This window comes from Eubalaena glacialis, chromosome 10 (assembly GCF_028564815.1).
Source record: "Eubalaena glacialis isolate mEubGla1 chromosome 10, mEubGla1.1.hap2.+ XY, whole genome shotgun sequence".
Taxonomy (NCBI): domain Eukaryota; kingdom Metazoa; phylum Chordata; class Mammalia; order Artiodactyla; family Balaenidae; genus Eubalaena; species Eubalaena glacialis.
This window is the reverse complement of record NC_083725.1, coordinates 69,661,369-69,687,809: the sequence shown is the minus strand read 5'-3', so window position 1 is coordinate 69,687,809 and position 26,441 is coordinate 69,661,369. Positions and strand designations below refer to the sequence as shown.

The following is a 26,441-nucleotide window of genomic DNA, read 5'->3' as shown; positions in this document are numbered from 1 at the left end:
TTTCTTTCCTTCTGCTAGCTTTGGGGTTTTTTTGTTCTTCTTTCTCTAATTGCTTTAGGTGCAAGGTTAGGTTGTTTATTCGAGATGTTTCCTGTTTCTTGATGTAGGCTTGTATTGCTATAAACTTCCCTCTTAGAACTGCTTTTGCTGCATCCCATAGGTTTTGGATCGTCATGTCTCCATTGTCATTTGTTTCTAGGTATTTTTTGATTTCCCCTTTGATTTCTTCAGTGATCACTTCGTTATTAAGTAGTGTATTGTGTAGCCTCCATGTGTTTGTATTTTTTACAGATCTTTTCCTGTAATTGATATCTAGTCTCATAGCGTTGTGGTCGGAAAAGATACTTGATACGATTTCAATTTTTTTAAATTTACCAAGGCTTGATTTGTGACCCAAGATATGATCTATCCTGGAGAATGTTCCATGAGCACTTGAGAAAAATGTGTATTCTGTTGTTTTTGGGTGGAATGTCCTATAAATATCAATTAAGTCCATCTTGTTTAATGTATCATTTAAAGCTTGTGTTTCCTTATTGATTTTCATTTTGGATGATCTGTCCATTGGTGAAAGTGGGGTGTTAAAGTCCCCTACTATGATTGTGTTACTGTCGATTTCCCCTTTTATGGCTGTTAGTATTTGCCTTATGTATTGAGGTGCTCCTATGTTGGGTGCATAAATATTTACAATTGTTATACCTTCCTCTTGGATCGATCCCTTGATCATTATATAGTGTCTGTCTTTGTCTCTTGTAATTGTCTTTATTTTAAAGTCTATTTTGTCTGATATGAGAATTGCTACTCCAGCTTTCTTTTGATTTCCATTTGCATGGAATATCTTTTTCCATCCCCTCACTTTCAGTCTGTATGTGTCTCTAGGTCTGAAGTGGGTCTCTTGTAGACAGCATATATATGGGTCTTGTTTTTGTATCCATTCAGCCAGTCTGTGTCTTTTGGTGGGAGCATTTAATCCATTTACATTTAAGGTAATTATCGATATGTATGTTCCTATTCCCATTTTCTTCAATGTTTTGGGTTTGTTATTGTAGGTGTTTTCCTTCTCTTGTGTTTCTTGCCTAGAGAAGTTCCTTTAGCATTTGTTGTAAAGCTGGTTTGGTGGTGCTGAACTCTCTCAGCTTTTGCTTGTCTGTAAAGGTTTTAATTTCTCCATCAAATCTGAATGAGATCCTTGCTGGGTAGAGTAATCTTGGTTGTAGGTTTTTCTCCTTCATCACTTTAAGTATATCCTGCCACTCCCTTCTGGCTTGCAGCGTTTCTGCTGAAAGATCAGCTGTTAACCTTATGGGGATGCCCTTGTGTGTTATCTGTTGTTTTTCCCTTGCTGCTTTTAATATGTTTTCTTTATATTTAATTTTTGATAGTTTGATTAATATGTGTCTTGGTGTGTTTCTCCTTGGATTTATCCTGTATGGGACTCTCTGTGCTTCCAGGACTTGATTAACTATTTCCTTTCCCATATTAGGGAAGTTTTCAACTATAATCTCTTCAAATATTTTCTCAGTCCCTTTCTTTTTCTCTTCTTCTTCTGGGACCCCTATAATTCGAATGTTGGTGCGTTTAATGTTGTCCCAGAGGTCTCTGAGACTGTCCTCAGTTCTTTTCATTCTTTTTTCTTTATTCTGGTCTGCAGTAGTTATTTCCACCATTTTATCTTCCAGGTCACTTATCCGTTCTTCTGCCTCAGTTATTCTGCTATTGATCCCATCTAGAGTATTTTTAATTTCATTTATTGTGCTTGTCATCGTTTCTTGGTTCCTCTTTAGTTCTTCTACGTCCTTGTTAAATGTTTCTTGCATTTTGTCTATTCTATTTCCAAGACTTTGGATCATCCTTACTATCATTATTCTGAATTCTTTTTCAGGTAGACTACCTATTTCCTCTTCATTTGTTAGGTCTGGTGTGTTTTGACCCTGCTCCTTCATCTGCTGTGTGTTTTTCTGTCTTCTCATTTTGCTTATCTTACTGTGTTTGGGGTCTCCTTTTCACAGGCTGCAGGTTCGTGGTTCCCGTTGTTTTTGGTATCTGTCCCCAGTGGCTAAGGTTGGTTCAGTGGGTTGTGTAGGTTTCCTGGTGGAGGGAACTAGTGCCTGTGTTCTGGTGGATGAGGCTGGATCTTGTCTTTCTGGTGGGTTCGTCCACGTCTGGTGGTGTGTTTTGGGGTGTCTGTGGCCTTATTATGATTTTAGGCAGCCTCTCTGTTAATGGATGGGGCTGTGTTCCTCTCTTGCTAGTTGTTTGGCATAGGGTGTCCAGCACTGTAGCTTGCTGGTCGTTGAGTGAAGCTGGGTCTTGATGTTGAGATGGAGATCTGTGAGAGATTTTCACCGTTTGGTATTACGTGGAGCTGGGAGGTCTCTTGTGGACCAGTGTCCTGAAGTTGGCTCTCCCACCTCAGAGGCACAGCCCTGATGCCTGGCTGGAGCACCAAGAACCTTTCATCCACACGGCCAAGTACGTGGGGATTTTCTTGCCTTTTGGGAGGTCTGACGTCTTCTGCCAGCGTTCAGTGGGTGTTCTGTAGGAGCAGTTCCACGTGTAGATGTATTTCTCATGTATCTGTGGGGAGGAAGGTGATCTCCGCGTCTTACTCTTCCGCCATCTTGCCAGTCCTATCCTTTTTTTTTTTTAATTGAAGTATAGTTGATTTACAGTGTTGTGTTAGTTTCTGCTGTACAGCAAAGTGAATCAGTTATACATATACATATATCTACTCTTTTTTAGATTCTTTTCCCATATAGGTCATTACAGAGTATTGAGTAGAGTTTCCTGTGTTACACAGTAGGTCCTTATTATTTATCTATTTTACATGTAGTATTAGTAACACCAACCAATTCTGACACCAACTCTGAGAGTAAGCGTGGACCCCTTAGGTTAAGGGCTCAGTTGTCTCCCCCACACCCTGCCCCAATTCAGATGTCAGTCACACGTCCCAGGCCTCCTGTACTTCTGACGGGCTATAAATCAGGAGTTCCCATGACCCCCTTCTAAGGTTCCATAGTTCACTAGAATGGCCCACAGAACCCAGGAAAGCACTTTAACTATTACGAGATTATTATAAAGGGTACAACTCAGGAACAGCCAATGGAAGAGATGCATAGGGCAAGGTAAGAGGCGAGGAACATCCATCCCTCTCTGGGTGGGTCATCCTCCCAGCACCTTGATGTGTTCACCAACCTAGAAGCTCTCAGAACACTGTTGTTTAGGGTATTTTTTTATGGAGGCTTCATTTTGGAGGCATGATTGATTATATCATTGGCCATTGGTGATTGAATGCAATCTCTAGTCCCTCCCCCTTCCCTGGAGGTTAGGGGGTGGAGCTGAAAGTTCTAAGCTTCTAATCAAGGTTTGTTCTTTCTGGCAACCAGCCCCCATCCTGAAGTTCTCTATTCTCTAGGTGCCTGCCAAGAGTCAACTTGTTAACAAAAGTTGCTCCTATCACTCAGGAAATTCCAAGGGATTTGGGAGCTCTGTGTGAGGAACCGGGGGCAAAGACAAAATATATATTTCTTATGCCATACATAAAATTTACCATTTTAACCTTTTTTGAATGTACAATTCAGTGGCATTAAGCACATTCACATTTTTGTATAACCATCACCACTATCCAAATCCAGAACTATTTTATCCCCAAATGAAACACTGTACCCATTAAACAATAACTCCCCATTTCCCTCTCCCCCAACCCCAGGTAACCACTCTTCTGCTTTCTGTCTCTATGAATTTGACTATTTCAGGTACCTCATATAAGTGGCATCATACAATATTTGTCCTTCTGTATCTGGTTTATTTCACTTAGCATAATGTTTTCAAGGTTCATCCATGTTATAGCATGTGTCAGAATTTCCTTCCTTTTTTAAGGCTGAATAATATTCCATTGTATGTATATACCACCATTTGTTTATCCATTCTTCCATCCGTGGACACTTAGGTTGTTTCTACCTTTAAGCTATTGTAAATCATGCTGTTAGGAACATTGGCATATAAATATCTGTTTGAGTCTCTGCTTTCAATTATTTTCACCTAGAAGTGAAACTGTGGATCTTTTAGTATTTCTATGTTTGTTTTGTTTGTGAGGAACTGCCATACTGTTTTTCATAGCAACTGCACCATTTTACATTCCCAGCAGCAACGTGCATGGGCTCCAATATCTCCACATCCTTACCAACACTTGTTATTTAATGTTTTTTCTTATAATAGTCATCCCGATGAGTGTGAGGTGGTATCTCATGATGGTTTTGGTTTGCATTTCCCTACCGATTAGTGACGTTGAGCATCTTTTCCTGTGCTTATTAGTCATTTGGATATATTCTTTGGAGAGTGTCTATTCAAGTCTTTTGCCAATTTTTGAATTGGTTTTTTTGTTGTTGTTGAGTTGTAAGAGTTCTTTATATATTCTGGGTACTAATCCCGTATCAGATGTGTGATTTACAAATATTTTCTCCCATTCTATGGGTTGCCTTTTTACTCTGTTGATGGTGTCCTTTGATGCTCAAAAGTTTTTAATTTTGATGGAATCCAATTTATTTTTTCTTTTGTTGCCTGTGCTTTTGGAGTCATATTGGTCAGGTCTGTTTTGATTGCACGCAACAAATGCAACTAATTTGGGCAAGAACGGTATTAGTGAATGTAAAGAAAAATTCAAAAGTAGACCTAGATCAGACATGGTTAGATTCAGCAATTACAATGATGCCATCAGCAGTCTCTCTTTTGGTATCATTTCTCCTGATTTTCTACTGGCTTCCTACATTCTCATCCAAGTTCTTTCCAGAAGCACCAGGCTTCCATGGCCCTCATGGCTAATAATCCTGGGAGAGAAACTTTCATACTGGTTCCACCAAAATCCTGGGGTAGACACTAATTGGTTCCCCCTGAACCAGTCACTGGTAAGGGGTCTGGATGGATGCTCTGATTGATCAGCTCTGGCTCAGGTGTCCACCTTGAATGAACAAGATTACCATGGAATGGAGGATGGGGCTCCCCATAGGCAGAGATGCTTGACAGGCAAACTCCTCCCCAGAAGGGGTCCAGGAATCTGATAGACAGCTGGGGTTGGGAGGCTCTGTTTGAAAGGACATGCCTCATCTCAGATTTCCCATGGGGGCTACTGGAAGTAGAGGGAATCCTTTTAGTTGGTTCCTGAAGACTTCCTGGAGGAGGCAATGTTTATGGGACCCTATGATTAGTGAGAAGGTGAGCCTAAGCAAGCTGGGTCCCAGGCAGGTTGAGCAGAGCAATGGAGGGGCTGGATTTCCCTGCCACCTGAGAACCTCCCTACCCTAGCCCTTACTGCAGGGGCTAAGAATATAGACTCTGTAGCCATACTGCCTGGGTTCATAGCCCAGTAGCCATTCCTTCTACCTGTGCTACCTCAGGCAAGTCAGCTAACCTCTCTGTGCCTTGGTTTCCTCACTTGAGGTATAAAATGAATATAATACCAGTCTTATCTCACAGGGTCATTATGAGGATTAAATGGAGTATTGTATATCTGGCACCCAGTAAGGGTTCAGTGCTTGTATCATTATTATTATGTTTGAGCCTCTTTTCTGACCACATTTGCTGGTACACTAGCTGCTCCAGCTATGTTCACCATCCTTCAGTGTGCCTCATCCAGCCTCTGCCCTTGCTGTTTTCTCTGCCTGAAATGACCTTTGCCTCTGTGCACACTTGGCCATTTCATTGCTACCTCCTCTACCGAGCCTTTCCTGCCTGCAGAACCATCCCTCCCTGTCTAGGCTCCCACAGGGCTCTGGAGGAGGACGTCTGCCTCAGATTGTGGGTCTTCAGATACATGTCCCTTGTCTAGGCTGAGCTCCTGAGGGCAGGACCTGGGTCTCCTGTGTCATTGAGTTCCCAGCAGGAGGCTGCCAGCTGCAGTGTGGGGAGAGGGCAATCCAGGGGCAAAAACAGCACTGACTGGGCCGCAAAGGAGAGCACAGCTGGTCTCAGGAAGCGAAAGTAGCTCAGGGCCTAGTGGGTTACGTGTGAAGGGCAGGCCTTAGTGCTGAGAACAGAGGGGTCATCAGGGCCCCAGCTTGCCCTAAGCCATAAAATGCTTAGGCAGGGGAGTGAAGAAGTTAGGTTTTTGCTGAGCAAGGACCTCTCTAACTGCAGAAAGGGGATGCATTGCCTGGGGAGATGGAAGACACAGAGCATGAAGTGGCTGCTGACTGGGTTGAGGCAGGGACCACAGGATGAGAGGAGGGGACAGTCTGACAGGTGTAAAGATGGAGAACAAACAGGGCTTGGTAATTAATTTGAAGTGGGGCCTCAGGTTTCCCATTGGGGAAATGCAATGAGCACTGACCACTTTAACCAGTTAGTAACCGTCTCTGCCGTGCAATCCCATACCCTCCCCACAGTCCATCCACTCCCCTGGGTAGGGTCCAGGTCAAGCGCAAGGCCAGACGCTGAGGGGGCTTGGTCAACTCTGCAAGTGCCAGGGACGAGAGCTGGGCATCCTTACCAAGCCCACCCTGGGAGAGCTGGTGGGGCTGAGCTGTGCTGATGGGATCATTTGTCCCCCTAGGCAGGGTGGGGCCTGGGCTCCTCTGGCAAAGGAGGGACCAGCCCAGACCCTCAGTTCCTGGGAGCAAATGGTTCCTCCCTGTTTTGTCCTCCTCAGCCATGCCTTCCAGAGGCTGGAATGGAAGAGAAGCACCTTGGGAACGGTGCTGGGCACAAGGGCAGGCCCAGGGACAGATGCTGGTGCTGCAGGCATTCCACCCTCACCAGATGAGTGTCCTTAGGAATCATGAATCCAGTTGCCCAGCAGCAGGGCTGAGGCTAGGACCCAAGGATTCTGTCTCCCACACCTGACATCCATCCCAAGACTCAGAGAGCTGTGTGTATCTCGGGAGCCGAATGCCTCTCTTCTCTGGACCTCAGTTTCCTCAGCTGCTAAATGGGTGTGAAGGAGGAGAGGAGAGAACTCAGCTCTAAGGCCAACCTCCCCAGTCCGAGACGGGAGGGCCTACGTGGCCCAGGCAGTTGGAACAAGTCATCCTTCCAGACTCCTCTGAGTCCCCATCTACCAAAGCCACACCCTTGCTTCCCCTGGAGAGGAGGGTCAGACTAATGCAGCAGGCTTGGGAACAGGTTCAGGGGTAGAAGACCCCTGTAGACTCTACAGGGCTATAGACCAGCCTTTCAGCTGCTCTGGGCCTTGGATTTTCATCTGTGTTCTGAGGACTGGAATAAGGTATTTCTGAGAACCTGACCCCTCTAATCTGTCTTTATAGCATGATGGCTGTCAAGGCTGGTGGAGGGATGTGCAGAGGAGGGGTGAGAGGGTGCTGTGAGCCAGGCATTCAAGGCCCCTGATTTGGCCCTACCACCAGCTGGCCCTGCAGCCTCCCTGTCCCAGCCACTTCAGGCTACTGTCTTTGACCTGAACTCTAACCACATCCAATCCATCCTCCATCCAGCAGCACAAGGAACCTCCTAAATCTCAACTCTGCTCACCCCTCTGCCCTGCTTTACAAACCATCGAGGGCTCCTTGGCTGACGCCCACAATGCAGAGGCCAAATTTGTAGCCTGGCATTTGAGTGAGGCCTGTTGGGACCTAGCTCTATTGACCTCTCTCCTCACCTCCTGCAAACATGAACACTTGCAGATACCCATGCCCTCATATCTCCAGCAGGTCTCCCTGCGGGGAACACCCTCCCCTTCTTTGTCCACAGTCCATCAAAGAATCACTTCCTCCAGGGAGCCTTCCTTGATAACCCAGGCAAGAATAGGGGCCTCCTTTGTCTTCCCAGAGACCCCCTCATCTGTCTTTCCCACCAGCTGAGGCTTTTCAAGGACAAGGTCCAAAGCCCAGTGAAGTCCCTGCACATTTTAAGGCTCCCTGAAAATGCATGGGAAATTAATGAATGAGTGAATAAGTGAGTGAGTGAGTGGGTAAATAAGCAAAGACTGCAAGTGAGGCCATTTCTAAGCTGGTCTGTGATAAAATTATGAGTGATAATAAAAGCCCCACTGAGTGAATACCTGCTTGCACCAGATTCTGGGCCGGGTGTTCTAGATCATTCCTGCATTTGAGCCCCAACAGTGAGATGGGTATGGTTATCTCTATTTTATAATTAAGGACACTAAAGCTCAGAGAGCTAAAGTCACTGTTTATAAGCTGCAGAGCCAGGGTGGAAACCAGATCTGCCAAGTACCAAGATCTGCAGAGGGAGCAGTGATGGGTAGCAGAGGGGTGCGGATGCCAGGAATGGACATTTGGCTCTAACTGACCTGGACCCCACCCAGGGGTAGGGGTAGGTTGCGGAGAGTGTATGGGACTGACTTGGAGAATTAGAATTAATGGGCTTGAAGAATTCTGGGTTTTCCAAGGAGCTCTGAGGAGAAACCCATTCTGGAGTGGATCCTCGTATTTTGTATGATCAGGGGTGATGCCGGGGGATAGTTGGGCGAGCTTTGTGCCTCCCACCCTCACCTGCTCCATGATCGACAGCCCATCCTATTCTGTGATACAAACATTTGATGTTTTCTCAAATCAATATCATGAGCTATGCAGAGGTATCAGTCCTCTCACCTACCCCCTCCAGAATCACCCAGTTCCCACCTAAACAGATGTTCTGGAGGTACCATGCCTATCCCGAGCTCCACCCAAATTCCCAGCGGAGTCCAGGCCTTTTTCTGGAAGCCACAGAGGCGGCTCCCCTCCCCCAGTCCTGCACCAGCCTCAGCAGGGGCGACGTCAAACAGAAGTGGCTTGTTTTTTTCCAAAAGCCTATTGCATCAAGGTCACTTCTGAGATTGAGATTTCCTTATGATGGAGCTCAGACAGTCACAGGCTCCCAGCCTCACCTAGAAGGACAGGGTGCCCACCACTCTCCCCTGAGCTGGGCCCAAAGACTCCCTGCTCTACCCTGCCCTGAGATAGGGGTGTGAGAAATGGGGACAGGGAGGGAGGAAGTAGAGGCAGAGCAGCAAGGACTCTTTCAGAAGCTTGATTGTGAAGGGGGGAAGAAGACACAGCTGGAGAGACATGGTCAAGGAAGAGGTGCTGCTAAGGTGAGAGGTGAGGATGGAAAGTGTTGTGGGCTGAGGGCTGGAGCTGGCAGGGTGTGGGGATCCGCACAGGAGGAGGTGGCCTGAGGCATAGGAGGAATGAGGATAGAGGGAAGCAGGCTTGGATTTATTTAGGTGGCCAGGAAGTTGAAGGGGGGCCCCTCGGAAAGGCCTTCCTTTGCTCTGAAGTATGAGTTGAGGGCTATTGGGATTGAGGGTAGGCCTGACAAGAAAGATGGGGCAAAGTCTTGGACAAGAAGGGAGAGAGGCCGCTCTAGGACAGAGGAAAGTTTGGGAGCCCAGCCAAGTGGGGTGGCAACCAGTTTGTGGGGCTGCAGGGCCCGGGGCTGAGTCACATTCCTCCATCCACACTCAGCTCCGTAGTGCAGGGCTGAGCAGGCTGCTGGTACCAGGAATGAGGGATACAAATGGATGAGCTGTGTTCTCAGGAGTCTGGGGTCCTGGGGTGGAGATCCAGGCTGGCAAAGGAAGGGAGAGGGGCCAAGAAGATGCTGGCCCAGGGTGCTGGAGGCCTCCAAATCAGAGGCCCTGGTGCAAAGGGAGTGATGGTGTGCAGGCTTGGAGGCTGGAGGCTCTTGGGGGAAAGCAGGGCCAGTGTAGGGGTTTGGGGAGATGGAGACCTTGGACAGGGCAGGAGGGAGAGGCAGGCAGTCCAGGCCCACCAGGCAATGTCCTGTTCACCCTTCTCAGCTGGGACTGCTCACAGCCTGAATCTCACACACACAGCCAGTTAGAGGCAGCCCCACAGGTCTCTATCGGCCCCTAATCCCCAATAAACACATGCTGCAAGTACCAACTGCAGCTTGGATAAAACACAGCCTTGAGCCAATTCCCCTATGCCCCCAGTCAGATTTCTGTTCCTATATCTTCTCTGTTCTCGAGCTACCCCTAGAAATTCATCTATCCATCCATCCATCCATCCATCCATCCTTCCATCTATCCATCCATCCATCCATCCAACAAATACTTTATAGAGTACCAACTATGTGTCAGGCACCATCCTAGACACTGGGGATGCAGTAGTGAATAAAACATGAAAAACCCTGCCCTGGTGGAGTTTATGTTCTGGTGGGAGGAGACAGACAATAAGCAAACAAATAAAATAATACATTTAAATATGGTACATGCTCCCCTGTCCAATAAACCATTGATGTCTCAAAAAAAAAAAAAAAAGAAAGAAAGAAAGAAAGAAAGAAAAGAAAAAGATGATACATGCTAAGGAGAAAAATACAGCAGAGGCGGAGGCGTGTGTGTGCCAGTGGGAGGTTGCAATTTTCACTAGAGTGGAGGGGGAGGGCCTCACCCAGAAGATGTTGTTTGAGTGACCACCTGAAGGAGATGAGGTCTGTCCTGTGTTTTTCATACACACTCCACACACAAAAACGTGCTCCGTGGCAGGACCCCCTGTGCCACCCGCTGACCCCTCCACATGACACCCTGAGCCTGGCAGCTGCCCTGACTTTGATATCTTCCCCCCAGGCCACCTCTCAGATGCCCACAAAGCGCTGCTCCTCCCACACTGGGTTGGCCACACATGGGGCCCCAGTGCCACATGGCTGACGTCGGAAGGTGAGGGAAGAGACCATGCCCCCCTCACAGCCCCTAGGCAGGGAATGAGACAGGACGGAGGCAAAGGGCTTTGTCCTCAGGTTTGGAAATGGTTATGGCCTCCTGGCCTCATGCCTGGTTTCTGGGCTCCACTACTAGGTTCCCTGGGCCTGGACATGAGCACTGGACTTGCTCATGGGAATGAAGACCAACTGATGAATGGGACAGTCTCTGCAGGTTGTCCTAGGGGGTTGAGGGCAGCCATGCTCTGGGGCCCCAGAGGCAGGTTAGACTGAGGAACAGAAGCAGTGATGGGGCAGCTCTCAGGGCTTGGTATGACAAAGCATATGTCTCGCTGAGCTTTCTCAAGGTGGAATTCAGTGGCCTGGGGGAGAAGGCGTGAGCTCCCTGTCATGGGAAATATGTGAGCAGGGGCCAGACAAGCCTATCAAAGAGGCTTCAGAGAGCCTCCCTTCTCTGAGGGGTTGTGGAGAGCTCTGGGTCAGATGCTCTTAAGGCCTCTCTGGCTCAAGGGTCCAGAACTCAGAGCCTTGTCATTGACCCCTGGGCTCTGGGGTCCAGTTGAGTCTCTTGTGTCTGCCAGGTGGGCTCAGCTACCAGAGATGGTCAGAGCAGGGTGAAGGCAGAGGGCTGCCTTTTGTAGGCGGTGAGGGGTCTTCTGAGATTTTCTCTGCACCTAAACCTTGCCTGTGAGAGCTGTGGACATAGTTGCCTACCTTTGGGGCTTCAGTGTCTGTCTGTGAAATGGGTAGGACCATAATCCACAGTAAACACTCAGGCAGTGTTGGTGGCCTGCCCTTCCTGAGGGTCAGGGGCTGGGGGACACAAGAAGTCTCAGAGGTGCTATTCCTGTAGCCCTGACCTTCATTCCCCCTGACGCGTATTCTATGTCATCAGCCAAGCCAAAAGTTTGATTTGCTTTATTTTATTTTATTTTGCCAGGCAGCACCAAGGACAGAGCCCTGAGGCTCATCTTTACAGACTGGGTCCACTCATTCAACATTTCCCAGTGCCTCTTGGGAGCTGGAGCCTGTGCTGGTCTCTGGGACCACAAAGAGAAAGCAGACCTTGTCCCAAATTCCTAACAAAGAGAAGGGAGGGAGTTTGGCTGACATTGCCCCTTGGGCTGTTCTTCTTTTCTGCCCTGACTCCCAGTCCCCATTCCTTTGTCCTGTCTCAGGCCACTGTGTTCCCGAGACACAGGGTGGCATGGTGGATTTACTGTGTACTTTGGGGAAGCTCCTGATCTCTCTGGCCTCAATTTTCCTGTAGGGAAATGTCATCTCTCTTCCTGAGCATGGACCTTATCATTATTCAGAGCCGTGTCTTAGTCCTGGCTCACCACTGACTCACTGTGTCACCTTGGGCAAGACACCAGCCTTCTCGAAGCCCATTTCCTTGTCTGTAAAATGGGGATAAACAGGCCACCACACAGGGCTAAGAGTGAAAGAGATCCTGCCGCAAAAGCACTTAGCTCAGTGGATGGCACTTCTTGGTAGCCAAGAAACTGTAGCAGTGAAGTTGTTCAGAAAAATGAGGCTTGTGGAGGTGAAATGACTGCCCCAGGATCACACAGCAAGTGGGTGATGAATCTAGGACTAGACCCTGGATTTCTAGCTTTCTAGTTTCCTTCTCAGGAGCTACTGGGATGACACAGTGGTTACCCTGGAAGCTGATGGAAGAGGGGCTCTCCCCATGGAAAGTGAATTGGGGAGCTTCCCTGGCTGCCCCATGGAAGCCAGGCTTGACCTGACAGTCCCTCAGTCCCTACCTGCCCCTCTGCTGGTGACCTCCAGGTTCATTGCCAGTTCCAGCCTCCACTGCATGGATATTAGGGTTCTGAGGCAAAAGCTGTAAAGATGGGCTGTTGAAAGAGGAAAGAGGAGGAATGGGGGCACAGGACTATAGGCAGGACTCCTGATTTCAAGTGACAATCCTAGGCCAAACAGATTGAGGCAAAAAGGGAATTTGTTAGCTCATGCCTTCAAAAAGTCCAGTGAAAGGTAAAGCTTCAGGTATAGCCGGAAGCAGGTGCTCAATGGTGTTCTCAGGAACCTGTGTGTTCCCACCTCTCACCTCTGCCATCCCTTGGCTTTATTTTGGACAGTCTCCTCCCTGGTGGTAGTATCTTCAGTTCGTAGGACAGTTAGCCTGGCTGCAGCAGCTCCAGACTTACGTCCTACCAGCTTTGCAAACTCAGTGGGAAACCTGTCTCCTTCCCAGTGTTCCAACAAAAGCTCCAGAATTTGAGGCACCTAGTGAAGGTTGCCCATCCACCCCTGAGCTAGTTACAGGATCTGAGGAGCCTACTCTTATCTCATTGGCAGACCTAGGTCACCACAGGCCTACCACTCCCAGATCCTCAAGACTCCAGGAGAGGAACTTCCCTGGCGGTCAGGTGGTTAAGACTCCGTGCTTCCACTGCAGGGGGAGCAGGTTCGATCCCTGGTCAGGTCGGGGAACTAAGATCCCATATGCCATGCAGCATGGCCAAAAAATTTTTTTAAAAAAAGACTCCAGGGGAGGAAGGAAGGGAGGCCATCATCATGAAGGGGGTCTGGGAATTGGGTGGGAGAAATGACAGAGGAACAATGATGGCCTGCAGGACAGGACAGACAACTGGACCCAGGCCATCTCTTCCCCAGCGGACTGGAGCCTGGTTATCTGGGAGGATGGGCGGGTTTTGAAGGCACCAATGGAGGCTGTCAGCCAACTGTACTCCTTGCAGCTAAACAGCAGAGTCTTTCTTGAAGGGGAATCCAAGTGGCACACCTCCATGGGGAGATTTAAAAAATGGGACAGCCTGGGGGTCCAGGCAAGGAACCCTCTCACACTAGCTCCAGGGAAAGGGGTTTATTGAAAGGTCCTGGGATCTCCCAGGACCCTGGGTGGGAGGTGCTACAGCCCCATGGGCATGGACTTGGAAAGCTGGCTATTATGGACTCTCCTGCTGACAGGAGCTGCCCTGTCACAGCTGTTCTCTGGGCCTCTGTGCTCTGTCCCACAGTTCCTCACCCCGAGGCTGACCTGTGACTTCTCAGCCCTGTGCCCACCAGGTCACCGTGATCTCAGACCTCCTTATACACATGCCTAAGAGAGAACCTCTTGCTAACTTTGCCAGGCCTCAGCTTCCTCATCTGCAAAGTGGGAATGGTAACTGTGAAGAGTAAATGAGATATGGCATGTGAAGTATTTTTTTTAAATAAATTTATTTATTTTTTATTTTTATTTTTGGCTGCACTGGGTCTTTGTCGCTGTGCGCGGGCTTTCTCTAGTTGCAGCAAGTGGGGGCTACTCTTCATTGCGGTGCGTGGGCTTCTCATTGTTGTTGCTTCTCTTGTTGCAGAGCATGGGCTCTAGACATGCGGGCTTCAGTAGTTGTGGCACGTGGACTCAGTAGTTGTGGCTCGCAGGCTCTAGAGCACAGGCTCAGTAGTTGTGGTGCATGGGCTTAGTTGCTCTGTGGCATGTGGGATCTTCCTGGACAAGGGCTCGAACCTGTGTCCCCTGCATTGGCAGGTGGATGCTTAACCATTGCACCACCAGGGAAGTCCCCATGTGAAGTATTTTTGCACAATAAAAACATCTGTCCAGATTGTGGTAGGGATTACATGAGCTCACGGATGGGCAACTGGGGCCTGTGCATAGTAGAGCCGCAGGAGATGCAAGTTTCCTCTTTGCTCAACCTGCGGAGGCCAGAGAAAAACTATAAGAAGCAGCCTCAACCCCCAAATTCCCCAAGGCTGCAGCTTCCCCTTCCTTGTGCTCAAAATGACTGTTTCAGTTCCAGCTTTAACTCCTTCCTGTTGAGCAGGAGGCGAGAAGGGGAAGTGGAAAAAGAAAAGAGAAATCAAGTTTCCCTGTGCCCTCCTCCTGCCAAGTTTGCCTGCTTTTGTGGCCAGCCTGACACCACAGGTGAGACCAAAACTCCTCCAGGAGTTCCCTGGGTGCCTCCCTGGGGCACCCTGTTCCCTGAGTGCCTGGGAGGCACTGGTCTCAGGAATCTAGCCATTTATCTGGTGGCACCTCAGGTTCAGAGAGGGTAGGTGGCTCACCCTGGGTCACACAGCAAGTTGGTGATGGATCCCAGCCTGTCTGACTCCTCAGAGGAAGGAAGCTGGGTCTTGATCTCTGTCATCCTGTGCCCTTGCTGCTAAGCTTAGAAGCAAGGGGCAGACAAGGGGGTTTCCAGGTCTTGTTACCCAGAAGGCAGGCAGGCCAAGGTTAGGAGGTCTCTTCCCATGTCCAGCCTGGTCTGAGCTGGTTCCTGGCCAGCTGGCAGGCGATGACTCAGACTTCCAGCTCCTGCCTCTGGTAGTCAGGCCTCCTCATCCCTTCCAGGTAAGAGGGCCTTGGGGCAGGGTTTGGGATGGAGTGAGGCTGCAGAGTCATCTAAAGGGGTATCCTGAGACCACAGGATCCAAGCAGCCCAAGGAGCTTCAACCCCTATCAGTTTTTCCTTATGTCTAAACTTAATTGCTTGTGCTATAGGCAGAAACCAACCCTATGCGCTGTTGCCTGAATTGAAAAAAGGAAATGGCAGAGGTTGTCCTCTCTGTGGGGTGAGGGATTTCAGTGTTTCCGCCGATGGTGTGCCTGGAGTGGAGATGGACGGTGAAAGCTTGGTCTGGGAGACACGCCCCAGGCCTCTTCCTCAGCCAGATAGGGCTCAGCACTGGCCCTGCACCTTGCCAATGTCCCCAGTGGCTCCTGAGAGCCCAGGTGAGGGATCTGAGAACAAGGCTTGAGCTTATCCAGGCATAAATGGGAGAAAGGCTGGGGAGTGGGTCAGGAGGAACTGAGGCTGGGAACCCAGTCCTGAGGTTGCTCAGTGCCAGCCACAGAGGGGAGGACCCTGCGGTGTGGAGAACTGCTCCCAGCCCTCATCTTAGGGCTGCTGTCTGAAGGCGCGAGGCTGGCCATCCTAGGCAATCTCCTGGCACCATCTCATGGCCAAAGGCCCTGAGTGCAGGGAAGACACTCCCCGGGGAATTCTCTGGCTTGACCATCTAAGCATGGACTTTGGGGCAACAATGAGAAAGGTGGCTGTAGAGTGAGGAAGACCTTGTTGAAATGACAACAGTCTTGCACACCTTGGGAAACTCACTAGCCTTCCTGAGTCTTAGTTCCTTCCTCGATAAAACAGAGAGAATAATCTCAACCACTACCAGTCCAGAACTACAGATAAAACATCCGGCACAGGGAAGGCACTTAAATGAATGACACCTGCTGCTGGGGACTCAGAAATCAGTGGAGATTGGGGTGGACTGAGGGAGCCCAAAGCTGAGCCTGGAATTGATTCATTCAGTTAACAAATGTCTGGGAATTCCCTGATGGTCTAGTGGTTAGGACTCTGCACTTTCACTGCCTAAGGGCCCAGGTTCAATCCCTGATCCCGCAAGCCGCGCGGTGCGGCAAAAAACAAAAAACAAACAAAAAAACCATTTATTGAGTATTTATTGTGTGCCAGGGCCACTCACATACATGGTTTCAGTTAATTCTTACCACAGCCTATGTAGTAGGGTACCAATGATCACTCTCAGTTTACAGATGAGAAAACTACAAGGAAGGATAAGTGAGATTATTTAGGGAAGGTGAGTGAGAGCATCCCAGGCAGAGGAAACAGCATGTGATAGGTCCAAGGGCTGGAAAGCCTGGTGGGGAAGGCTGAGGCTGGGCTGGGAGCCCTGGCAGGCTTGGGAGCAAAGCAGTGGCACCTGGGCTCTGCTTGAGGTTTTATGACAGGCCACCCCCGGCCAGGCTTCCCATCTTGTCCCCTCTTCGTACAACTCATCCCATGCTCTGGTTGCAATATTTATTCTTCATTTCTCGCACAGGGTAGACTCATTCCCTACCTCTGTGCCTCCTGCCTGGGATGCCCTCTTCATTCTTTTTATGTGTCCAAGTCACCCCAGCCCTTTAAAGCCCAGCAGCAGACATGCCTTCTCCAGGAGCCCTTCCAGGTGTACCCATGACCCCTAAGACCTGAACTCTCCCTTCAGGGCCCCATCCAGATGGCAGGAACTGAGACCCAAGCCCTACGCTGCGGCTGACCTCTTCAGCAAGTCCTCGGACTTGCTCCCATTCTTGGGACAGACACCCTGGTGGGGGTGACCACAGGGGGTTGTCCTGGGAACACAGCAGAGAGCTGGCTGCTGGGCTGAAGGCCAGGCCTCCTTGCCCTCCTGAGCCCTAGCACAGCACAAATCAGACCAGGAGGTCCACCCTCTCAGCAGGCACAAGCGACCTCCTAGCACAGACTTGAATAAGCAGTAGGTGATCAATCCATGCACAACTGACCAAGCGCTTACCAGCAGTTCAAACCTGAATTTTCTCAGTTTGTTCTAAACTTTTGGCCCCGCCTCGGTTCCTCAATCCCCTTGCCTGTAAAATGGGTTTGGGGGTGAGATCGGTGCTTATACCCTACAAGGTAAAAAGAGTCCTCCCTCCCTTTGGCAGGTCACCCTCACAACATACTGGTGGCCAGTATGACCACATTGTACTGAGGAGGCTCAGAGAGGGGAAGGGGCTTGTCCAGAGTCACAAAGTGAGTAGGTACCAAGGTAGAACAAGAACCTGGGCCTCAAACTCCCTGGGCAGTGATCTTTTCCGGTACCATTTTGTCCCTATTTGCCTCAGCTACTCCAAATGAAAGCCCACCTCCTCCAGGTCACCCCCTGAATACTATCTCCACCACTGGAGCTGTCCCTCTTAGGACAGCAAGGAGCCACATCTCCTCCTCTGGTTGTCCTAACAGCTCTGAGTCCTGGTTCGGTGGTGAGGAGGGGCCTGGGAAGGGCTTGGCACAAGCAGGGAGAATGCACCCAGGTGAGTTCTCAGGCATCACCTCTATCCCCACAACCCACGCCCCTCACTCCCAGGGAGCTCTGGGACTGCAGTGTCCAAGGAAACAGTGACTGCTAAATGGGGAAATGTGGGAAGATTGCACTTGTGGAAAAAAGGAGAGAAGGAAGGAGGGAGGGAGAAGGTGGCTGAATAAGTGAGTGCATAAGTGGATTGCCACAGAGAGGGATGGACGGGTCGGTGAATGAGCTATTGAGTGGATGAAGAAAGGAGGGATGGATGGAGGAGTGACTAGGAAAACGGCTCTGGGTATTATAGCTAAAGAGAGACCAACAGTTCTTTAATCACCAAACTACCCATTTGACAGATGGGTAGACTGAGAGAGGGCTGAGGAGAAAGGAAGCTGCTGGGTCTGTGGGGCTGGCCTTAGATTAGCTGCCTCTGGTCCTCCTCCACCTCTCTCTGCCTCCTCATCACCCTCTTTCTTCTGCTGGGGTGGGAAGGTTTCCAGGAAGGATAAAGGAAACTGCTGGGTCTGTGGGACTGGCCTTAGACCAGGAGCCTCTGGTCCTCCCCCACCTCTCTCTGCCTCCTCATCACCCGCTTTCTTCTGCTGGGGTGGGGAAGTTTCCAGGAAGGAGAACTTTTCTCTGCCTCCTCGCTCCTTAGATGCAGTTTCCGGCAGGCTTTGGTGTTGAGGGTGATGGGGAGGGAGTGGCCCCCGCAGGGGCTATTTCAATCAGAGACAGCCCTGCCGGGAAACAGAGGAAGCTGCCCTGTCAGAGGTGTTACAGCCTGGGCTCAGGGCATGTCTGGCCTCCCCTTGACCCAACACCCTTGGGGCCACCAAGGCGCTTCAGGGACAGGAGGCTTCATGTAAGTGTTGGCACATCTCGGGGGCTGTGGGCCAGGGTGGGGAGGGGAGGGGGGCAGGCAGGCTGGGTCCAGCGCTGACCTAAAGGAGGTCCACAGACTTGGGGGGTGGGCAGAGAGGAAGGGACTCCACCCAACTGGGGGATCAGAAAAGACAGAAGTAAGATTAGATCTGGAGCTTGATGGACACTTAGGGTTTTGACAAACAGAGATGGGTTAAATGGCATTTTGTGTGACGGGAACAGCAAAAATGGGGAAGCCCGAGAGAAAGTCTGGATCTCTGGCTATGAATGGCCGTGTGGCAGTCTCGGTGTCTTGAGAACAGTGTGGCAAGAGAGGAAGGGGCAGAGTGAAGTACCTCATCTGGGGTACTTCAGATGAGGCTGGAGGGCTCGGCAGGGAGCTTGACTGTCAGGACAAGAGTTTGAGCTTTTCTTCAAAGGGCAGAGGGATACAGGGAAGGATGTAGTCAGAGCCACCTGCTAGAAAGCCCTCCACCGCAGGCAGAGCAGCTGGAGCCCAGGAAGAGGCTGGGGTCTGAGCTGGTCCAGGGCACAGGGCCCAAGAGTGAGTGACAGATGTGAGAACTCGAAGGAGTCAACGTCAGCTGCTGCCCAGAGGCAGGGACCACGCGAGCCCTGCCTGGGGACCAGCTCTTGCTGGGAAGTGGGAGAACAACTCACCACTCCTAGGTCCTCAGAAGGCAAGTGGATCAGGAAGCCAGTGTGACCTTTCCTGGAGCAGACCTGAAGGCTTGCCTGGATCCCCTAGAGCAGCCCCTGCCTCCTTCCGAGAGGACCACTCTCGCCAGGGAGTGAGAGGCAGAAAACACCTGGAAACTGCAGTCACCTGAGGCAGAGGGCTCTCTCTCGGGGTGGTGTCCAAGGGCGACAGACCTCCCCAAAGAGGGGAGGCGCAGCACAGTTCCTTCTACCTGCTCTCCCTCCTCACCATAACCTTCTGTCCTAGCGTGCTGCTCTCCTCTCAGGCCCTGCCTGCGCCTTCTTCCTCCCCACCTGGGGACACCCCAGGGCGCCTCACACCCCTCTCCATCCATGGAAATCTTCCTCAACCACCAGGGACTTGCTCCATCCTTCATCCTCGTCTGAAAAGTTTCTTCCATCCTGTGGCTCACACTGGTCTCCCCCCTCAGACTGCATATGTATATGTATATGAATATGTGTATGTGTATGTGTATGCATATATCTGTATATGTATCTATCTACATCTACATCTGTACACTGTGCCACATGCAATGAGCAAGCAGTGAGTACCCATTAAATGCCTGGCATGTGAAAACAAAGAATGAATGCATGAATGAATGAATGGCTGGAACAAACAAACAAAGAGATGAATGAATGAACTTTCTCTTGCCTGTACTAATCTTGGCTTCTTGGTGACAATGGGGGGACTGCCATGCTTCCTCCTCTGGCCTCTACCTCATGCTTAACTGCTTAGCTGGGTGCCCAGCACTCCTAGCACATGGACTGTAGCCCCAGGAAGAATCTTTGATAATTAAAGGTGATGAAGCATGTGGGATACAGACTAGAGAATCCAAACATCATGATTTTGCAGTTGCCCCGAATCTGGGTAAAATATTTTCATCAAAATCAAATTTAAAGTTGGGAGAAATTAGTTTGAGGAGTTATGTTTTGCTCTAATTAACTTTTTAAAATCTCATAACTTTATTTAGCAGGTATATTCACATTAAGAATAGCTCACCTTGTACCAGGGGGTAAGGGGTGGGGGAGGAATAAATTGGGAGATTGGGATTGACATATACACACTACTATATGTAAAATAGATAACTAATAAGAACCTACTGTATAGCACAGGGAACTCTACTCAATACTCTGTAATGGCCTGTATGGGAATAGAATCTAAAAAAAGAGTGGATATATGTATATGTACAACTGATTCGCTTTGCTGTACCCCTGAAACTAGCACAACATTGTAAATCAACTATACTCCAATTAAAAAAAAGAAAAAACAAATAGCTCACCTTGCCCTGTGCTAGGCACTGATCCTCACAACAACCCTATGAGGCAGGTACTATATTATCCCATTTTATAGATGTGGAAGCCGAGCACGGGGGTTCAGTAATGGGCCTAAGGCCGCACAGCTTACATGTGGCAGAGCTGGGATTTGAACATGGGCATCTGGACCAGAGCCCTTATACTCAGCTTCAACCCTCTGTCACCTTCTGAGTGCATTTGCAGGACTTCATGTTTTTTTCTGGGCCTCAGTTTTTCCCATCTGTAAAATAGGGAGAGGGGGTGATTTGACTCACTATCCCAAAGGCTTTCCCTTACAGGACCATTGGATTTAAGTTGTGAATTCTCTCTGGACACCAGTAGATATGGAAATGCCAGTTGGGAGGTGAGTATCAATAAGTCAGATTGATCCCACCAGGGAAACTCTTGAGGCATTTGTGCTGCTGGCTCCCCCAAAACCTAGCTTGGAGGGATGAGTGGACAGATAAGGTGTAGGATACAATGGCACGGCATGGCATTTATTAAGCACCTACTGAATATCAGGTCTATGACAGTTTTACTGATAAGGACACAGGCCCAGAAAAGGCAAGCAAGCTCCCCTTTGTAGAACAGCATAGAAGTAGGGGAGCCAGCATTTGAACCTGGCCTGCCTAGCTCTGAAGCTAGATTTATAACCTCTATACTTCATGTCCGTGGGTCACACTAAGTTGCCTCCTCTTAGTCAGTCAGTTGGGTTCTGGTTCTGGCTCTGCTTCTAACTCACTAAGATTGAGCGGTCAGTGCCCCTCACTGAGACTGGATTTCCCTCTCTGTAAAGTAGCTGTGGAGTTGGTTGGTCCCTCAGCCATTTGCCTTCGGGGGAAGCGGTTTTCACTCTTGCCACCAGGGGACGCTGTGGCCCTAGTGGCTCAGCCAGACACGCCTTTGTAGCCAAAAGTCCCGTGGAAGGATTTAGGGAACTCCTAAATCACCTCCTTCCCCCATTTTACAGATAGGAAGACTGCAGCCAAAAGAATGACCATGGCTTTGGAAGGTGGAGTCCAGGCTGAGGAGGTGGGCACTGTCCTTAGCTCAGAAGTGTGGACATTCTGCTCATGCTGATTAATTAATTACCAGGGCCTTCCCTGCCCTGGGCCCCAGTTTGGGCTCTCAGACACAGAGAGGCACCAGACCTGGCACTTCTCTTCAGGAGCTTCGCAGTCTGTGGGGAAGAGATAGACAAGCAAGCCCACCATGACCACAATCTCCAAACTCCAGGGAGCCCAGGGAAGCCCTGCATAGCATGATTTAGTGCCTCTAACCTCATGACATCCTGACAGGTGGGTGCATCATTCCCCCATTTTTCAAATGGGAAAACTGAGACTCAGATAAGGTACATCATATCACTCGCCCAAGTTCACATAGCTAGTAAGTAGCAGAGTTGGGATTCAAACCAAAGTCTGTCAATCTTCACTTACAGAGGAGACATTTGACTAGGGTTTTGAAGGATGAATAGAAATTCACCAAGAAGGTTGGTAGGAAATGAATATTACAGCAAGAAAGTGAATTGGATTTCTCCCAAGCTTGAGATTTATTGTATTCCAGGTTTCCTTAAAGTGAGGGCTGTGGAGGGCTTCCGTGGGGTGGTGAGTATCAGAGATGGTTCAGGTGGGGAGATCAAGGCCCAGAGAGGGACAGGGGCCTACTGGGTGGTCAATGAGTGTGGCCACTGACAGATTGTATGTTGCTTCCCCAGCATCTCTGGATGTAGGAAGTCCAGTTGAACAGCCATGGAATGGGACAATGACACAGGCCAGGCCCTGGGCTTGCCGCCCACCACCTGCGTCTACCAAGAGAACTTCAAGCGGCTACTGCTGCCACCTGTGTACTCGGTGGTGCTGGCAGCCGGCCTGCCACTGAACGCCTGTGTCATTGCCCAGATTTGCACATCCCGCCGGGCCCTGACCCGCACGGCCGTGTACACCCTGAACTTGGCCCTGGCGGACCTGCTGTATGCCTGCTCCCTGCCCCTGCTCATCTACAACTATGCCCAAGGTGACCACTGGCCCTTCGGAGACCTCGCCTGCCGCCTGGTCCGCTTCCTCTTCTATGCCAACCTACACGGCAGCATCCTCTTTCTTACCTGCATCAGCTTCCAGCGTTACCTAGGCATCTGCCACCCTCTGGCCCCCTGGCACAAGCGTGGAGGCCGCCGGGCTGCCTGGCTAGTGTGTGGGGCTGTATGGCTGGCCGTGACAACCCAGTGCCTGCCCACAGCCCTCTTTGCTGCCACAGGCATCCAGCGTAACCGCACGGTCTGCTATGACCTGAGCCCACCTGCCCTGGCCACCCACTACATGCCCTATGGCATGGCCCTCACAGTCATCGGCTTCTTGCTGCCCTTTGTTGCCCTGCTGGCCTGCTACTGCTGCCTGGCCCGTCGTCTGTGCCGCCAGGACGGCCCAGCAGGGCCTGTGGCCCGGGAGCGGCGTGGCAAGGCAGCCCGCATGGCTGTGGTGGTGGCAGCTGCCTTTGCCATCAGCTTCCTGCCTTTCCACATCACCAAGACAGCCTACCTGGCAGTGCGCTCTACGCCCGGCCTCCCCTGCCCTGTGCTGGAGGCCTTCGCGGCTGCCTACAAGGGCACGCGGCCCTTCGCCAGTGCCAACAGTGTGCTGGACCCCATCCTCTTCTACTTCACCCAGAAGAAGTTCCGCCGGCGGCCACATGAGCTGCTACAGAAACTCACAGCCAAGTGGCAGCGACAGGGTCGCTGAGTCCCCTGGGGCAGGACACGTGGGGTCTGGGCAACCATTGTGTCTGCTACTGTGGCTGGGGCACCAGAAGCTCCACCAGCCCCAAACCATGCAGAGAATTAGAGCTTAGCTCAGCTGGGCATAGAGTGAGACCCCCCACAGACCCCAAAACTTCACCAACAACTATTTATTAAGCCCTTTTTCTGAACCAGGCCCTGTGGGTACAGAGAGAGACAAGCCTGGGCCTGGTTCTCCAGAAGGTCTCAAGAAGCCATGGAGAGTTGGGGAGAGAGTTAAGCTGCTCACAAAGATATAGTATGACATGTACTGTAACTGAGGAGTATTCTGCATACTTTGGAGTCACCAATAAAGGGAGTAAGAGAAGGTGGGAGGGGGAAGTGAGAGCTTCTGGGAAGGGCCATTTGACCTGGGTTTTGAGGGATGAATATGAGATCTCTGGGGGATGTGCTATGTTCCATTCATTCATTTGGTACTCCTCTGCCACTCCTCATCCTCTCTGCTCCTTGTCCTCATCTCCACACACAACCCCACCCCATCCCCGCTCACTACTCCTCCATTCTTTATTCCCTCCTCCCAGATCTCAGTTTTCCTCCTGTGGAACAATCTGGCCAGCCCATGGCTGCTAGTATGCCACACAGACCCAGTACCGGCAGAACCAGCCATGGCAAAGGGAGTCTTCCACCTTAGAAGGTTAGAGCGGGGAGAGGAAAGGGCAGAGGAACAAGGCAGGGAGGGGAAGGACTGTACAACTTCTTCAGTATTTTTCTTTTAGCCCTGCCTAATCTCCAAGGCTGTTCAGCCAAGGGGACCTTTACAGAAGGGCTCTGCAGGAGTTAAACTCCACAGTTATGTCTGAGGTGTGCTTGCAGCTGGTGGAGGAAGGGGGAAAACCAGGCCCCAACCCATCTTGGGGATCCATTGAAAGTGTCCTTGCTGGAGAGGCTGACAATTTGGACAGAAGGCAATTTGATTCTTTGGGTCACAGTGAGACAGATGTGTGGGGACATCAGAAGACAGAGACTGGTTCTTAGTCCCCATATAGTGCAATGCTGTGCCAAGCAGTCCAGGTGTTACCCATCTTGCATCTGAGACCAGGCTCTTCAGCTGCCTGTCACGGGGGAGTAAGAGATGGGGGAGCAGAAGGCAGAGGGCCTCCGCCAACGGCCCAGGCTGAGCAAGGCAGCGAGTCCCAGATGACTGTCCCAGCAGGATGCCAAGAACTGTGACCCCTTGGTTACTTTTCCAAGAGTGGAAATTGTGGGCCACAGGTAAATTCCATTCCCAGCTTCCCTTGCAAGGCAGAATAGCATAAAAGTTTCAGACCCCAGAGCCAGATCACCTGGGTGTGTATCCTGGGTCTATCATTTACTAGCTGTGTTACTCTGGGGAAGTTATTTAACTTCTTCATACCTTAACTTCCATAACTGTAAAGTGGGAGTAATAATGGTACCTATTTTGTAAAGTTGTGGTGAGGATTAAATTAATTAATATGTGCAAAGCACTTAGAACAACGCCTGGAACATAGTAGGCATGCAATGAATGTTACTGTTATAATGGTTTCGCCTTTTGCTCACACAAGTTCCTCTAGGGTCTGTCTCTAGGAATAGGCATAGGAGGTTTCTAAACAAGGAGCTTTAAGCAGGGGAGATTGCAAGGGTTTTTCTTTCTCCTTTAGCTAGGAGGCAGCTAGTCTTTTAAGAAAAAAAAATTCAGCACACTTTTTTGAGAATAAGAGCCGTAATCCATGAGCCCCATCTGTTCCTATAAGAAGGAAAAATCATTTATTACATGCCAGGACCAGGGAGGGATTCCAAGCACCATTTGGGAGGCTTGAATTCCTCCTTCCCTTCCCCCTCCTTTTGTTCTTTTCCTCTTCCCCACCGCCCTTCTCCCTTCTCACTTTAACCCAGAGCACTCTCAGTGATGGAGGGGCAGGGCAGGGCAGGTGGGGGGGGGGCTTACTCTGGGAAGGACTGCTTGCTGGCGGGGACAGAGACGACACAGACAGGGGTGGAGTGTGGTGAGGGGCAGGAGGGACCAAAGAGGTTGCGGAAGACTTCCTGGGGGAAGGAGCGGTGCAGCTGGGTCTTAAAGGGTAGATGTAATTACACTGAAGGAAAAAGGGTAAGGGTGTTCCCTGGTGCAGGGAACAGCACAAACAAAGGCATGGAGGAAGGATAGGCGGGGCTGTGGCCTGATATGAAGCTGGAGAGTTAGCAGGACTAGAGAGGAAAAGGCTGCCGGCCAGGGAAGCACTGGGGAGCCACAAGGACAGTAGTGGCCATTGGCCGGGCTCTGTGGATTCCGGGAACCATGCAACGTGTGGTATACTCATTTTCTCATTTAATCCTTATAATACCTTATAATGGGGAAGCTGAGACCCGGATGTGGGAACTGACTTACCAAGGTCACACAGCCTTTTTCTAACCCAAATACTAGATCCTCCCCTGCTTCACCCTCCCTTCCCTCCCCTTTCCTTTCTTCACCTGACTTCCAAGTGCCCACATGCCCCACCCAGTCCTAGTAACTGGGGACCCCTAGGAAGTTGTGCCAACCAATGTCAATTCTCTTTTAGCTAGGCACAGTCTCCTAGGATGAAAACTTCATTTCCTAGCCTCTCTTGCAGCTAGGTATGGCCAGATAAATTACTCCTGGTCCATGGGATATAAGCCAAATGCCCTAAGGCAGTTTAATATGGGAGGAGGGAATGTCTTTAAGAGACAGGTGGTGTCTGGCCTCCCTTCCCTTCTTGTTGCTTACATTGTGACGTCACAGCTGGAGCACCATCTTGGAACATGAGAAGCAGCTTGCGTTTCTGACCATTCCAGTTTGGGGCCACCTAAATCCAGACTTTTGCATGAGAGAAAAATAAATGTCTATCTTTTTTAAGCCACCAGTTTTTCAGGCCTTTGTTACCCACAGCCAAAACTAAACCCTTTACTCAGTATGCCTACTGAGATGGTGGACCTTGGTGGAGGCCAGGCAGTGTCCTGGACTGGGAGGGGGACAAGGTCCAGCCTGGTGCGGGGGGCTGAGGCCTCCACCTAAGTAGGAGCTAGGAATCAACAGGGTCTGGAGACACCAGGAAGGCTTCTTAGAAGAGTGGCAAAGCCTGGGGAGTGGTCATCCCACTTTTGGCCTGAGGCTGAGGGAGTGGATGGGCTTCCTGAGGAAGAGAGTAAGAAGAGAGGGCCTGGATAGAGTCCTGGGAACTCTAGCATCAGGGTGCTGGGGAGAAGGAGGAGCCAGAGAGGTAGAGGGTCAAAGCCTGGGGTTTCAGAATGATGGTGGCATGATGGCGCAGTGGAGGCAGGTGAGTCAAGGAGCAGCTGGAGGGGAGGAAGTGGAGATGCTGGGTGGGGAAGAAGAGAGAGAGGAAGATTCCAA

At 50.3% G+C, this 26,441-nt stretch overlaps 1 protein-coding gene across 7 annotated transcripts in view; it reads left to right on the top strand.

Moving 5' to 3' along the window:
- P2RY6 (pyrimidinergic receptor P2Y6) overlaps positions 1-25,933 on the top strand; it is a 51,349-nt gene extending 25,416 nt beyond the window's left edge. For 2 of the 7 annotated variants that reach the window (XM_061202888.1, XM_061202886.1), the window contains exons 2-4: positions 20,619-20,683; positions 21,290-21,617; positions 22,034-25,933. In XM_061202888.1, the coding sequence (XP_061058871.1) occupies positions 22,068-23,054 (987 nt within the window). In that variant the 5' untranslated portion in view covers positions 20,619-20,683; positions 21,290-21,617; positions 22,034-22,067 and the 3' untranslated portion in view covers positions 23,055-25,933. Of the gene's footprint in view, positions 1-20,604; positions 20,684-21,289; positions 21,618-22,033 lie in introns of all 7 variants that reach the window. The other 5 variants (XM_061202887.1, XM_061202889.1, XM_061202885.1 and 2 more) reach the window with 5 other exon arrangements.
- The last annotated feature ends 508 nt before the right edge of the window (positions 25,934-26,441 follow it).